General features: G+C 41.0%; 1 protein-coding gene across 2 annotated transcripts in view; it reads right to left on the bottom strand.

Moving 5' to 3' along the window:
• Positions 1–9,307, bottom strand: part of TMEM164 (transmembrane protein 164) — a 37,165-nt gene extending 27,858 nt beyond the window's left edge. The window contains exons 1-2 of one of the 2 annotated variants that reach the window (XM_032123962.1): positions 9,126–9,307; positions 8,306–8,896 (exon numbers count right to left, since the gene is read on the bottom strand). In XM_032123962.1, coding sequence (XP_031979853.1) covers positions 8,306–8,768 — 463 coding nt within the window. In that variant the 5' untranslated portion in view covers positions 8,769–8,896; positions 9,126–9,307. Of the gene's footprint in view, positions 1–8,305; positions 8,897–9,125 lie in introns of those variants that run through there. The other variant, XM_032123961.1, reaches the window with a different exon arrangement.
• Between the last annotated feature and the right edge of the window lie 6,651 nt (positions 9,308–15,958).

Below are 15,958 nucleotides of genomic sequence, written 5' to 3'. Positions count from 1 at the left end.
GAAAAATTCATGGAAACTGGATTCATCCAAAACTGGAATGAATTTAAAACCAAAAGGAACAAAAGAGATAGAGACAGACTTTAATAAATTTGCATTCAAGTACAAATTTTCACCCTGTTAGGTCCATCAAAGAACTCTCCAGAGCAGAAGAGATTAAAAGGTATGTTTAAAAGGCTAAGATACAGTAAAGTACACTTACCTCAGGGTCCTAAGTTTAAGTGTACTTTACTGTACTTGTGAAAATCATCCATTTTCCCTCACAATAAGGCAAGGAAGATCCAAGCAGATGGACAATTTAAAAGATGTAAAAGATTTTGTCAATCAACTCTAAAATTAATTTTTAAGTAAGTTCAAAACAATCATTCCATCATTTATCAGAAGGCAACAATTTAACAACTCCATCATGCAGCTTTGAGTCAACATTTCTTTCTGTACAAACCATCAAGTCAGCACAGAACATCTATCACTTCAAAGCCATCACTTGCCTTCTAAAAGGGAATTTAAATAAAAATAAAAATCATAGCTGTGGTTTGACAAGTTCAGACTGCTAAATCTGGGGAAAAAAGGAAGAGATACCAAAAGATGTTACATTCTAAATAGGAGCAAGTTGAATGTATTTAATATTTTAGCATAAAAATCACCACTGCCTTACTGCAGCTGTCAGACAGGTTCAGGGATTAATGTGCCCTGTGTTAATCTCGTGCTAAGGATACTCATGATTCAAAGCAACACTGCTGGCAGAGCATTAAGAAATACTACAGTAAAAGTAGTTTCTGTGTTACATAAACCAGACTCTGGAACACAAAGAGCTGCCTGTCCCTGCTTCCCTGTTCTACCCAGGGATGGAAGTGTAGCAAGCTGAACAGCTTCCATCCTCTGCAGTCTAATGTATTGTAAATGATATAAGTTCATTGGGACATTCTAGACTAGTCTCCCCTTGTACAGGCTTAGTTTGTTTACTCAGCAAACCTATATTCACCTTCTTTCCTTTTAGAGTCTTAGGTGAAAGATTTCTAGACTTCTCATAGTTTAGGACTAATTATTAACATATGACTCAGGTTTTTCTATGAGTGCATTAGAATTAGCTATCACACCTTAGGAATTAGTATTTCAGAGGTCACTGAGGTTACTTTTCCTTTTTCTCTAACTACTGTCTGCACCTAGTAGTGGGTTACTTCATTCCCCATTCTTAAATCAGTGCTTAAACAAAACCTGACAATTAAAAACATATCTGAGGTAAAGGAACAAAGAGGCTGAATTTTAAAAAATAAATTCGTAAGTCAAATATCTTAAGAAAATTTAATTTACACTGAATTTAGATTAACTTGCATCTCCATCTGTCAGTGACACATGAGTTCACAAGAAGATTCTCTCGTGCATATTCACTTTTGTTACTTTTCCCCTGAGCAGGACGTTTTGTATCCATTCCCTACAGAAGCAAAGTCATCATAGAGAAGTCCTGCTCTACTCTGCCTCAAGTCACCATCACCTTTTTTTCTCATCACAGTTCAAAATTCTTCATTTTGTAGGATTTTACAACAGAAATTTGTAAAAACACAAGATGGTAAGTAACTAATAGCCTTACTTCAGCCAACTTTTACCAACAGAACAGTAACACAATCCATAAAAAGCTAAGACATACAACATTGTATTCCTGATAATTTAAGTTGGCATTTCCACTAACCAACAAAGTATTACAATACAAACCATTAAATTTATTTGACATTAATTACTTGGCTATCTGAATAAACATAAACCCTCACCACATCAATCTAAAGCCCTGAGGAAGTGCCACCAGAAACATGAGTCCCATTGCACTCTGCAGGTTTCAAATTCGTGGCACAGGACTTGTTCCTGGTGAACACTGACACGGTTCAAGTTGCTGCAGGGGATGTGGCTGGTGCAATCATCTGTGACTGGGAGCATCAACACTTACAGCAGGGCAAGGAGACAGCAAACAAGGGCTTCTTAGACAAGAAATCATGAGATGAAAGACATCCCAGTCCCTGGAATCAATAAGGTGTCCAGTGTGGGTACTGCTGCTGTTTTCATTCACCACTGCACTGAAATTCCTAATGGCCTCAGGCAGCTACTCCTGAAACATCAGTTCAAGTTACCAGCAAACAACCTACACGGAATGGTGTGTGGAACTGCCAAATAGGATAAAAAAGGCATCCTAAAAATATATTACAGCCAGCAGCAATACATCATAACACTGGATAGCATACTGAAAAAATTATTAATAGCTCTGTTCTAAAAAAAAAAAAAAAAAAAGATCTAAACAGAAGAAAAAAGAAACAAAATAGGCCTTTATCTCCCTAGTAAGTTGCTCAAACTACATAAGTCACACTTCGAATGATAATTGCTTTAAATCTGTGATGATCTCATCAAAACAAACCAATATCTGGTTACCTAATCATTCATCTAGTGGCCTTTAGATGATAACACTCAGTGTAAATATTTGGGGTCAGAGAAAGTTAAGCTTTTTCATCCACAGTTTCCAATCATGCAGTTCCTGCTCCTGTTTAGAGAGCAAGATATCCCTTGTCAGCTCCACACTTTTTATATTCTTTTCTCCTAAGAATATTCAGAATAAATGAGAGAATTATCTAAGAATGCATTACAGCCTCAAGCACAGCAGTATTTCCAAGTTCTAGCAACTTCAAAACAAAGGCTTAACCAAGAGCTTTAGACTGCAATTCCTCAACTAGAACATTCACCAGCACCATGACATGTTCCTGTAGTCCCTGTCACCTGGACTAAAGCTTAGGATAAAGCACCACTGGCCAAATCTTGTTTAAATGAAAAAGACGTCCTCAAACAAAGAAAACTGAATCATGGCCTTAGGACACATTTGCTAAATTTTTTAATACTAAATAAAAAATTACTCTTATTTCTGACTAAGAATCCCTGCCTCGCCTCATACTACTATTTCCCCCTTTCTCTACTATATGCTGCAACTGACTAAAAATAAACATAATGGTGAAACAAATTATATACAGTGTTAAAACTATCACAGAAAAACTTTTCCTCAGTCCTATATGTAATTATGTAATTATTACATTAACGGCAGTATCAGTAAAAGCCTCTAAGCTCCAGTTGACTGTTTTTTAAATACAACAAAATCATCACTAAAAACTAAATTGTAAAATTGAGAAAAAAACCTGACAGTTCTGGGAACCAGGGGCAGATTAAGCTATCCAAGCATGTCCTGGTGTTCTGAAGGCCAGACCAATGGTTCTGGAGCACAGCAGACTTGGGATAAAGGAACTGATGGATTGTCTCCTGAGCTGTCACTTCCTATCTGTGTCCCTGAGGCTGCTATCATCTTCCTGGAAGGAAAATGCACTCTTCTGCAAGAAATGAGGCTTGCCACCTAGAAACACTGGTGCTTTCAGTGCTTTAATTCTTCATTATCTGCCCTTTTTCACCACACACCAGCATGAATTTCCTCTCTAGCCATCAGCTGTAAGGGAAAGCATCACAAGTTAACTTGCAGCTGTAAAAAGAAAGACTTCTGTTCAAAGACTTACATTTTGAAAAATGTATATATATTCATAGGAAATTTTGTCCCCTTAATTCAAGGTTTTGAAGAGACAGAATATAAAAAAAATGGACACAACTTAACTGGTTCTTCCAAATATTACAAAGCATTTAGAAACTGTGTGCGCAAATCAAAAGACAAAAAAAAAAGGAGGAAGTAAGTAATTAATTAGATATATTTTGGGGCATATTCCCAAATGATGCAGAATTCAGTCAAGCTATGTTTATTACGTAAGTTCTGAAAACAGCCCATTGTTTCCAAAAAACAGTAACCTCTTTTGCAGAGGACAGGAAGGATCCAGGTCTCTAAAGAAGCCAGAACTTGAAATAATGAACACAGGATTTAGTATTTACTGAACTGCAGATGCACCTAGCACTAGTTTTATTAATGCAAACATCAGACCAGGATCACTGGATGAAACCGATACTTCTTTCCACCTATTGTTTCACCTTTAAGTTTACTTCTCTTTGCCTAAAAAGATCACCAAAGCAATCATCCAGCAGAACAGGTGTTTCCTAAAACCACATTTTCTTTATTTCAAACAAATGTCAGTCCTTAACTGGCTGAAGTGCAATAATTCACTAAAGAACTGGAAGAGAATTACAACTGAGCAATTGAGAATTTACCACTGAGAAATTATTCTTACAAAACTCTTTCTAAAAATGAAATAAAATTACAAAATTTATTTTAAAATTGGTATTAAATCAGCATTCTGGTAGAAGGCCTAGACAAACTAAAGTCAAGTTCAAAATCTACAACAGTTTAAAAGAAGGACTACTGTACCTATCATTTTAGGATTAGACTACAGTCGTGTTTCTGCCACTTCCTTAAACAAGGTTTCAACAAACTTATACACACACAGTTTAAACTTCTACAGACTGGTCAGTCACAGCCTACAGTGTTTAAAACTGAAGATCTTTTTAAAAAGAAAAACATTATAATAATCACATAATCATTAAGGTTGGAAAGGACCTTTGAGATCACTTCACCCTACCAGTGTTACCTACAACCTCTGCTTTAGATGGCTTTTTCCTTACTTTTTTTTTTTTTTGTTACAAATTTCTCTTTTGCAATACAGACTAATTTTAGCTCTGGCTCCTATCTACACTTAATCTTAATTGCCTGTTAACTCCAGCTGGGTGTCTTCAGGACATCAAGAGACACCTGTGTTTACTCATTTGCATTAAGTTATCTTGATTGTCAAGAGCAGGTTGCAAAATATGTGTGTCAAACTACAAACTGGGGGTACAGGAACAAATAATGGAGAACCAGTTTTTGATATAAATTCTAACTGCTCCTTCACTAAATGTGAAATGAAGAACTGCTACATGAACACAAAGGTCTTGATTGAAAAGTAAAAAAAAAACCAATTTAGTTTAATGAATACAGAAGAGATAAAGAAAATCTGTTTGAAATCATTGGGTCTGACATTGCAAGACATTAAATTTTCCTTTCACATCACTAAAGCAATGCTCATAGAGAGACACAACACTTATGTACACTTCTCAGCAAGCACACTGGCTTCTGATAAAAGTCTCCTTCACAAAGCTTGTAAAGAAATCAATAGCGCTGTATTTGGCTCTCGAGGGAATCCTCCCTCTCACACTGTTCAATCAGAAACTTCAAAGACTTCCTTCACATAGTCAATTTCAGTAACACAATGATGTGTCCTAAAATACTAGAAAGGATTAACATCTTGAAAAATATAACACCTAGTTCCTTAAACATAAGCTGATTTTGGTTTCCTGCTATGGAAAGGCAACGATGTTTTGAACAGCCTAGGGATTTAATGTTTCCCTTTTATGCCAGGTCTGCACCCGCATTGGCCCAATCACATCCCCAGTCCTAAAAGAAGAGTGGTTTGTGGCTTGGTTTTGTTTTCTTTTTTAACAGAGGTATTCAAATAATTTTCACAAAGACCATTTTTTATGTAAAGAAAGAGTTCAATATGAATTCCTTCACAGACTTCTCCCCTTGCTGCACCACACACTAACTACACACCATGCTCCACAAACAAGCCCCAACCCCATGCCACAGCTGCCAGAAAAACCACACCAGCTTCCATTCCCCTTTGTTACAAAATACATATAATTTTTTAAGACTTGAAGGATTTCTCTCTCAGCGATGCTGCACTCAGGACACTGGTGAAGAAACACCCTTCTTCCTCCAAAAGCTATGCAAGAAGCCAAAACCCAGAACAGGAAATGAGTACCACTGCTTCTAGGTAATTCAACCAGACGACAGGATGGCAACAAATTCTGGGAAGCTGATTAACCACGAGACCTCTTGAGGCAGTTGAATACATTCACTTGATCAACACTTCATCCTTGCAGTGACGCATCTAAACTAGTTTATGAAAAGACTTGAACACAGGTTGGCATGATAGGCAGAAATTAGGTGCACCGGGTCAAAACAGACTCACTTGTAAAACTCAGTAGCCATTACATTACACAGTTTTGTCTGCCCAAATGCACACACATCTAACTTCCATTTTACTTTGATCTCATTTCAGTCTTAGGTCCTTTAAGAGCAGGACTTTTGCTTTTATGCAAAGAAAATCTGAAGGATAATTTTCAGTTCCAAGTATTTTTGGCTCAGAGCCCAGTCTTTGTTGCTGAGGTGAAACAGCCTCAGCTGAAGAAAATGAAAACAGAAGTAGAGTGAAAGAAGAGACCTTTACCAACAACTACTGTTGGCTTCCCTTTGAAGTGATCTTGATTCTTGCAGCATGTTTCATCTCTTCACCTTCTACTTTGTTCCTTCTATTATTTAGACACAGCAGCAGGATTACGTACAAACTGCTGCAAGAACAGAAGTGAAGGACAAACTATATTTTCATGTATTTCATCTTACAAATCTGTTACCCTCAGCAAATTCAGGCTAGAAAAACAATGTTTTCAAGATTCCAACTATGTATTACTTGTCTGCTGGTGGAGATCATTGACTTTGTATCTAATCCTTTTTCTCTGCTGAAAGACGTTGATTTTGCCATTATTCTCTTTCTCTATATTAAGCCCAGGCCTACTTATAATACATCTTTTTGAGGATGAAGGGGCAGGACTTCTACATTTTGCTGATATGCCCACCTTCGCAATTTCATAAATGCTGGAACACCATTTCTAATGAGTAATTAACATAGGATTATTTTTAGAAAAACTTCACAATTAGTCAAAAAGAGATTCAGAAATGGCAATGCCTGACTACAAAGCTTAAGTCTCCATCTCCCTTTCAGGGGCCATTGTTGAAAGAGGTGAACAGAACTAGCTCCCCCAGCTTTGTGTAAGCATTTAGCTGAATACTTATCGTTAACATCATAACATAAAGGCAACTAGGCTTTCAAATCCAACTGTTAATATATCCTCACCTCTTTTCCAGAGAATTAACAGAAACATTTCTCAGTTAATTTGAGTATTGCCTAGAAGTGGAATGTAACTGTACTATTTTATTTTAATTATTTCTACATAGTTCTTGCATAACTTCACTCCCAATACTGACTGACTGATCACACAGCAATCCTTATCGCTTCATGAGAAGGAAGAGTCCTGTGGTGTAAACTACTGAGCAAACACGGCATCGCGGCCTAGGAATTTACATAACCTACTAATTAATTTCTGGAACTGTAAATTAATTGCTGTAAAGGTCTTGAATATTGCTGTTGCAGCTTGTTTCCCCACCCACCCTTGAAATAAAACCCAGCTCCCTCAAACCACTGGTACAACCAGAAAGGATGTTTCCCTTCCTTTTAGGAAATGCTCTCCAGGTGTGAATCCAAGAACTGCCTTGATGTGATACAGCCCAGATAACCTCACATGCTGCAATGGGAGACCCAGAATAGCACTGATTTGATTTTCATCTTAGACAGACATTGCTATCATGGCAAGTTTCATGAAAGCCTTTTTGATATTCTTCGATTAATTCTTGACCTTAAATTTTTTAAGCTATTCAGTGTTGAGGGTACAAAATTAGCAAAATAATAATATTTTTGACATCTCCCACACTCCTTACCAAGCTCAGTGAAACTGATAGTTAAGTACATGCATAGTACTATTAACAAAGACAACTTATAAGCTTTAGATAGCCCCGTTCAATAATTGTTTGTCTATGTATAATTATTTTGAAATCTACACGCACTGCACATTATTACACATCAACAACCATGCCACAAGTCATTAAATGACATGGTTTATCCACACATATTAGGCCACAACAGTTTGTTCACCCCATGTATGAGAAACAGGTAACACCTGTTTCTATACTGTTCAGCCTCTAAAATTAGAAAGGTAAACCAACGTTATCTGCACAATGAGTAATTTGTTTCTCCAACACCTTCACAAAATACAATCACACCCCCAGAAGTGACTTGCTTGAAAAAGTTGCACATAAATTACATAGCTGGTTTTGCATTAATCTTGTTTTCATTAGATTTGGTGCAAACTTTAGCACTGATGTCAGTGAAAACAGCACCTTCTATTCTTGAAGCAAAGATCAGGCAAAGGCAGGTGATGAGAAAGCCTTAATTATTCACACTTTCAACCAGAGATTTGGACACTAGTTATAGCTACAATTTCACCTTTTCATCTGACTTGGGTTTTTTGATAGATTTCAATTCAACTGACTAAAAAGCCAAGTTTTAAAATATTTATACCAATTCTTGGCATTTGTAATTTTGCTAGGCACTTTTGGTCCACAAACCGACTACGGGAAAAAAAACCAAAACCAACTGTTTTGCAAGTACACCACAAAAGCAAACTTCCAGGTGACCCTGCACAAGCCTTACCTGCATCATGGTGACCACGTGGCAGGGATTCAGGAGGTAAATGACAGTCCTGGTGGCAAACTTGAACCCCACTTCCAGCCCAAAGACGAGGCAGAGCAGCACCAGCAGCACGTTCTTGCCCAGGCTCTCCTGCTTAGTCTGGGGTTGCTGCAGCAGATTCTCCAGCTCCCGGACAGGCAGCTGTCTGAGCTTCCACAGGGACACGAGGATCTCCACGATGCCCACAGTGAGGAAGACCAAACTCTCCAGCAAGCGCTGCTGGCCGGAGAGAAAGGCGGCGCATTCCGGCCCTCCATTGCCTGCGAAGCTTGGGTCCACCCCGCCATACATCCAATCCAGGAGGTTGTGGAGGCTGTAGCGACACATGGCGGGACGGTGCCTCTTCTCCAGGAACAGGTAGGAGCAAGACGGAATCAAAGCCAAAATGCTGCCGGGCTGACGAAGCATGAAACGCCCAGACGCTCCCGCTGCAGCCCTTCAGTGCCAGGCTCCGGGAGAAGCAGGCAGCTCCGCTCGGGGCACGGGCAGTTCTGCACTTCCCTTCCGCTGCCCAGAGGAGTCCCGCGCGCATCAGCCTGAGGGGAGGCAGAGGCCTCAGCTGCACGGAGCCCGCTAACTCCAGACCCCCCACCCCGGGACCCTCCTCTCCCCGCCCGGCTCTGCCGCCCACCGCTCTCCCTTTCCTGGCGTCCTGAGCTGCCCTTACCGCCGGCCAGCGCTGGGTCCGGCCCCCTCAGCCCGCCCCGCTGCCCTCCGCAGCCCCCGCCCGCGCATCCCCCGCATCCCCGGGCGCGAGCGCGGTACCTCCGCGGGCGGGCGGGTGTCAGGGAGCGGCAGGCCCGGCGCCCCCGGCCATGGCGCCAGCCCCGGCGAGGGACGGGAAGGAGGAAGCACCGCTCCGCTCAGTGGCAGCGCCGGCACGGCCGAGACTCCGGGCCCGAGCGAGCGGGCCGCTCCCCGCGGCTGGCCCGGCCCTTGCCCGGCGCCGTAGCATCACCCCACCGACGTGCCTGACTCACGCCGAAAAATGGACGGATCCCCCGAATTGGCTGCGCCCGGCCGCCCGCTCCTCCCTCCGGCACGGCTGTGCCCGCCTCTCTCCGCTCCCCACCGCCTCCCTTTGCTGCCGCGGCCGCTGCTCCCTCGGCGGTGCGCGCTCCCCGTCCGCCGCTCCCTCCCGCCTGTTGCCGCGGATTTCGCCCGGCTGCCCCCCTTCCTCCTCTTTTTCCTCCTTATCGCAGCTGCCCGCGGTTCGCCCCCTCAGTGCCACCGGCCGGGAGGGCGGCAAGGACCGGGCACAGCTCTGCATGCCCGTCAGCGCGGTCCTGTTCGCCGACCCGATAGGCAGCGACCTTAACTCGATAAACGGGTTTTTCAAGTGCCATTGCAGCAGATATAGGTAGGTCTGGCGAGGAAGGGACAAACCTGCTCGGGGCTCCAGCCCAGCTCTGGTCTGGACATGAGCAGGTGCCTCCAGCCAGGTGTGCCCAGTGCCGCACACAGGTGCCTCCAGCCAGGTGTGCCCAGTGCCTTGCACAGAGTGCAGACCCCACTTGTCTTTGTGCTTAGACGATTTACTGCCATGACTGAGAGACTGAGCCCTGTGCAGCAGCGTCCATGTTTGCTTCCTGATTTGTGACATTGTGAAAAGGTTGTATTGCAAATATGTTACTCTGTGTCTCAAAGGCAAAGGTCCGTGGAGATCCAGAGAGAAAGGGGATATTGTCAAGGTAATCAGAGCCAAGGACATCCCCTAAGAGCTGTCTCCTACAGATTTTATTTCATGTGACCCGCAACAGCACATCACTCTCCCCATCCTGATCATTACAGGGCTTCCTTTCTCCACAGGACAGCATTAGGACAGCACCATCACTGGCCAAACTGTTGAGCCTGAATAATTGAAAATAAAAGCTTAGTTCCACAAATAAGTTTGAAAAGACCAGTCAGATATCAATACTGGCTGAGTCAAAGTGATTTCTATATAGACATAGGGGCAGCAACACCTGGTCTGTAAAGCTGGAGGCAGTATGTCACTGTCATTCTGCTGTGGAAGAAATTACTCCCATTTTGGGAAAGAAGGGGTCCCACCAGGCTTTTCCAAAATCTTCAAGGACTCTTTTCCATAATTTGAGCTTAATAAGAATTCTACAAAATGCTGGGGTTTCAGTCACTGCTCATTCATTAAAACACCTGTTGTTGATCTAAACCTGCAGCACAAAGTTCCGGCAAAAGCCTCTCCCATTAACTGGACACACACATACCTGCAACACACACCTGCTGCACTACACTGCTCCACAGCCTGAATACTCAAAACAAGCAGTTCAGCACTAACACCAATATTTGGCAGTTTTCTTCTTCCTCTGTTTCTAAGCCACAGGATTACTGCTCAAAAAGCACACAGTATTTTCTCTTGGGGTGTACCAATTGGATTACCTGCTGCCATGAACAACCTGGAACAGATCCATCTCCTTCCACTCCCTCAGTCACATACAAGAGGACAGCTACTACTGCTAGAAGCAATCTCAGGCAGTTTTATACCTTGTCTCTGCATTTCAGTCTCTCACCTTTGGCAGTGTCTGGGGTCTGTTTTCTCTGACTTCTTTCCTGAGCTTATCTTTGGTGAAGTGAAAAACCCTTTCCATTAGAACAGCAGTTCATTGTAAGGTGCTGATATTTCAGGTGTAGTGATTTCTTTAGGATATGGCCTACCCTCAAGAATATGAGGACTTGGTTGGGTGGTTTGGAGTTGTTGTGGTTTTTTTAGAGACTGCCAGTGAAGAATAACTGGCTGAACACATAAAAGTGGGCAGTATTTTGCTCACAAAAAAAAAGAGCATTTGCAAAATGACAGCTTGTTGTCCATTGAAGAGGAAGGAAAGACATCAGTTAAATAAAGACAGATGTCATGAAAGCTAAAGATTTAAGCAATCAGTAGTTAAGATCTCATAGGAGGGAAGTCTAAGAAAGGAGTTAAGAAAAAGAATTATGCTTTAGAAAATAATTCAAAGGGCCATTTATCCCAATTGTGAGTAGAACAGAAATAGCAGTAAGCTTAGCTTGGCCACATCATGAGGTCTCTATTGACCTTAAGCACATGAAAAAAATACAAAGGAAGATGGGTCAAATAACTAAGAATAAGAAAGAAATACTTTAAAAAGTATTGCTGCAAAACCACTGAACTGTCAAGAGCTACCAGATAAAAACTGCTCTTTACATATATTTGTACTAAGAAGGATATAGAGAAATTATTAACCCCCTATTCAACAGAGAAGAAAATCTATCAACAAATTATGAAGAAAGCTAAAGGGATTGGTGCCTCTGTTGTATTAGACTTACAAAAACGATCATGCACAAGCAGATAGTTGGCACTGGTGATGCTGAGAACAAAATCATCTCAGCCCAGAGCAGGTAAAGAACAGATAAGGAGCACTCAGATGAACCAAATGTTTTCAAACAGTTTGAGTCTAGTGAACATGATTGAAAGACAGTTGAAGAATTAAAAAGGTGAATGAGATGCTGGAAAAATAGAAGAGGCAACTGTAAATTGCTGTTATCAGAGAGGGGGTGGAGCCAGAGAAATACAGCTCAATTTAAGCGTTACTAACTTAAATTCATGAAAAAATCCTGGAACAAATAAACCTCACAAACTATTATTAGCACCTAGATGATAACCAGAGAACAACTTCAGTCAACATGGATCTGTCAAAAATAAATCACACCAGATAACTTGATTTTCTCCTCCAGTAGGGAACAGGCCTTATGGATAGGACAGAGCCTGTTGTCAGCTTGATTATGTTTATGACACTTACATGACATTTCCTTTAAAAAGTTAAAGAAATGCAGTCTGGATAAATGTATTACAAGGTCTGTACAAAACTGACTGCAAAGCAAGGAGTAGTTCATAGCAAGCAATAGTTCACTGACAAAAAGAAAGGATACATTGCTGGTTTTCTAGAGCCTGTCTTCAGTCTGGGTCTTTTTGTTATTAACAATGTAAATAATGGAACAGAGAAAATTCTTATTAATTTTGCATGTGATGCAAAGCTGGGGGGAGTACACAGAATTACATTTCAAAATATTTTTGACCGTTCAGGAAACATTTAAAATAAATAATAACTTTAAAGTAAAAAATAGAGAAGATGTTCAGTAATATCAAGTTGCATCATAGTTCAACACATTATACTGGTATAAATCATCTTTGCTTTCTCCACCCCTTGCTACTAATTTTCTGTCTCACTGACTTATGCCGGCATTAGTTTTTCTGGGGCTCTCTGGTTGAGTGTATGAGGAAGCTGATTAACTTTATAATTCCAGAGTTAGGTGTAACCTGGAGCACTTTGCTGATCTATTTGATCCTACTTTGGGTTGTGGCAATGGGTGAGGTGACCTGCTGATTTCTTGTCTTGCTGTGATTTTTCCACTCATTAGAAAGAAGGAACACAGTTGATATAAAATTTAATATCCTGGTACAACTGATACTTCTTTGCAACAACACAGTATGGATCATTCATGTTCAGACTTACAATGATCCAATATCCAAGACTTATATGATCCAATATAAATCCAAAAGATCTGGTTCTCTGATCTCGATCTGCTGGATGTCTTAGGCACAGTTCCTTCCTTCTCTCTGAGTTTCTTCAGCTTCTTTGAAAAACACTCTGAAGTCTGTGAATAACAATTTAGTATTATTGACTGAACGCTAAGCAATTGCTCTTTTCTGTTTATTAACCATTTCTTCTCATCCTTTGTCTAAGGAAGTTAGGATCTTTTTAAGACCCAATGTAAACATACGTTTCTCCTGTGTCAATAGCAATGGTTCCCTAAAAGCAATAAATTCCTGCAACTAAAATGTTTGCACAAGAGCCTGAGGCTTGTTCTTGCACCTAGCATGAGATTTATTTTTCCGTCAGTGGCTTCTTTAAATATAAAAATGTTGCAATCTAATGTTAATCCATGAAGAAATGCCAGGCCCTGGGCATACCAGGAGTCCTTTACCACCCAGAGCCCCAGTCCTCCCCCAGGCTGGGCTTTAGGCAGACTCTGTCCTCAGCTCTGGCCTTTGCTGTTCCTGACTTGTTGACTGGGCTTCCTGGACTGACCTTGGACCTGGCTTGTCCCCCCTCATTTTCCTAATGATCACTGGACTCTTATAGACCCTGTCACCATTACAGCCCTGTTCTCCTGGCCTGGCTGGATGCTCTGGGATGAGCCCTTGTTCCAGTCAGTGCCCCTGCATGGGCACTGGCTCCTGATCACTGCCTCCGTGGTGCAGCCCCACTCTTGCTGCTCCCTGAAATTTAAAGGCAGCTTATGCTCTCTCTGGAAAATAAAACTCTGCATCTTGTCTCTCCCTAATGTATCATTTGCAAATTCCATCTTAAGTGAGTCTGAAAGTAAAGGCAAGGCCTGAAATCTTGCATGTGGTAGATATCATCAACAAGCATCACAAGTTGGACTTCAAAGCAGAAGGACTAAAAGACCTTAATTCCTATTTAAAAGAGCATTTAAGCACATGCTTAGCTTAAGCCTGTCCTCAAATACTTTGAATTTAATTATATAGATTGAGACCTTTCCTCAGCACCAAGCTCTGCTGCTGTACTTTAGAAATGTGATTGTACACATCAGTATGTAGTTACACCTGTAGGTGTACTAGATACTTCATGCCCTTGTATAGGAGGTGTTACAAAAAAAACCAAAACAACAAAAACCCACAAGCTAAATGAGCAACGAGGCAAATTATATTTTAAGTTCTGCAATGTTTCTGATGAATAACAATATTCACAGGTCTTCCTTGCTTGTAATTTTTTGTTTTATGAAGAACAGTACTGGGCACAGAGTTGCAGTCTGAAAATGCTTTGAGCAGTCAAAATGAGACTTAGAACAGCCTCTGGGCAGCACTTGCAGACTATGGGCATGGATATATTCAAGTCATGTATACAGAAAGCAACAACACTTGTAAACCAGAAGGGCTGTTTCTGTACAAAACAGAAGTTACAGTCTCTTTGGCTTCCTACTTACAGCCTACCTCTTTTCACTTTTCACTTGGTCTTCTTGCTTCATTCCTTGTAGCCCAGGAATTAAATCAACTGTACTTTCCCTTCACAAATTAGGACAATTGCTCCCCTACTGAGGTTGAATCTTCAGAAGTCTATACATGTACATCCTTCCTCTGACCTTATTTTCAATGTGGTTTTTTGTTGTTAGGATGGCTTTGACACCCCAGGCTGAGTTCTACTAACTCCTGAAGTGCTTTTATAGTCTTAAGAAAATTCTTCTCATTTTATCCACTTTTCAGAAAGTAATCAAACCCAGGATCACTTGTGAAAGCAGTGGGACCAAAAGCAATGCTTTATTGGCTGTGTCAAGGGCTGATTACTTGCTTTGAACGTGGGAAACAGACTATGACTGTCTGCTGGCAGTCAAACACTTGCTGCTGGCTGCCCTCCTCATAGTGAAGCTGTAGCTGGTATAGATCCATGTCAGGAGCATATAATGCACGTTTAGATGTGACATCAAACATTCCTACCTTGCTGCAGATGTGAGATACTGGGTAAGGGCTCTCCCAGCCTTGAGGGGCACTCTGAGAGGTGTCCCTGCCCCAGGGAGATCATCACCACGAGCTGCCACACAGGACACCTCAGTGGTCTGAGGGGCTGCAATACTTACAGCAGGACACTCCCTTACAGGGTGGCTTTGTTGGTTTTTATTTTTTCTGTTTTGTTGGTTTTTTTCTTCTTGCTACAAATCTAGGTTCATAGAGATTCTTCCATCAGTTATTCTGACTTCTTTCTATTGAATCAGTTGCTCACATGCATTTTTTATGAATTTAAAGAAAGGCTTGTGGTAGTGTAATTGCTGATTTCCTCTCAAGGAATTTTCTTGAGAGAAAGATGAAAGGCCGTTGCATTTATCATATCTCTCCCTGTCAGCTAATTTAGCTAGAACATATGCTAGACAATACCAAAAAATAAGTAAATGTCAACTAGAAACATTCAAAATAGAAGTTCAAAAAGCGTATCACATTGTCATGTTTTTTAACCTGATGGACTGAAAATAATATAAAGCACCAACAGAAACTTGCTAGATGACAACTGCATGAACCAGCTTCTCACTGATTCACATTTCTGTCACGTTTGCACTATTTGACTTAGTTTTTCCCGTACATAAAATGCTGCCGTATTAATAGACACAAAAAACGGGTGATGGTAAAATCAGGGGAAACTACAGAACTACCATGAATGAGCAAAGTTTGCCCTGAGACAATCATAGTTGACAGTTTATCTGCACACTGATTACTTTGCTTGTGTTGAAATTAAGAGGTCAAACAGTACAGTCAGTCTGCAATATGGGTGGAGGAGGAAACTGAAAAATGGGAATATTTCTTTGTAGTTTCATATACTGAGTAAACACATTCTCTGAAGTTGTTTAGAGCTTGGGGAAAAATATTTTTGTTGAGTGTGGAAAAAATGGATCTGCTAAAAAACACATGAGTTCTTAAGAAAATTAAAGTTTCCATCCAGATGTTCTCCTAAAATTTGAAGTATTTTGAGAACTAACAAAAAGATGACTGCTCTTTTCACACATCAGCAACCAAACATTTATGCCTCAGAGCACTCCCTTTCGTGTTTGTGTCCTGT

Source organism: Corvus moneduloides, chromosome 14 (genome assembly GCF_009650955.1).
Source record: "Corvus moneduloides isolate bCorMon1 chromosome 14, bCorMon1.pri, whole genome shotgun sequence".
NCBI lineage: Eukaryota > Metazoa > Chordata > Aves > Passeriformes > Corvidae > Corvus > Corvus moneduloides.
The sequence above is the reverse complement of the archived record's forward strand: the minus strand, read 5'-3'. Positions and strand labels throughout refer to the sequence as shown.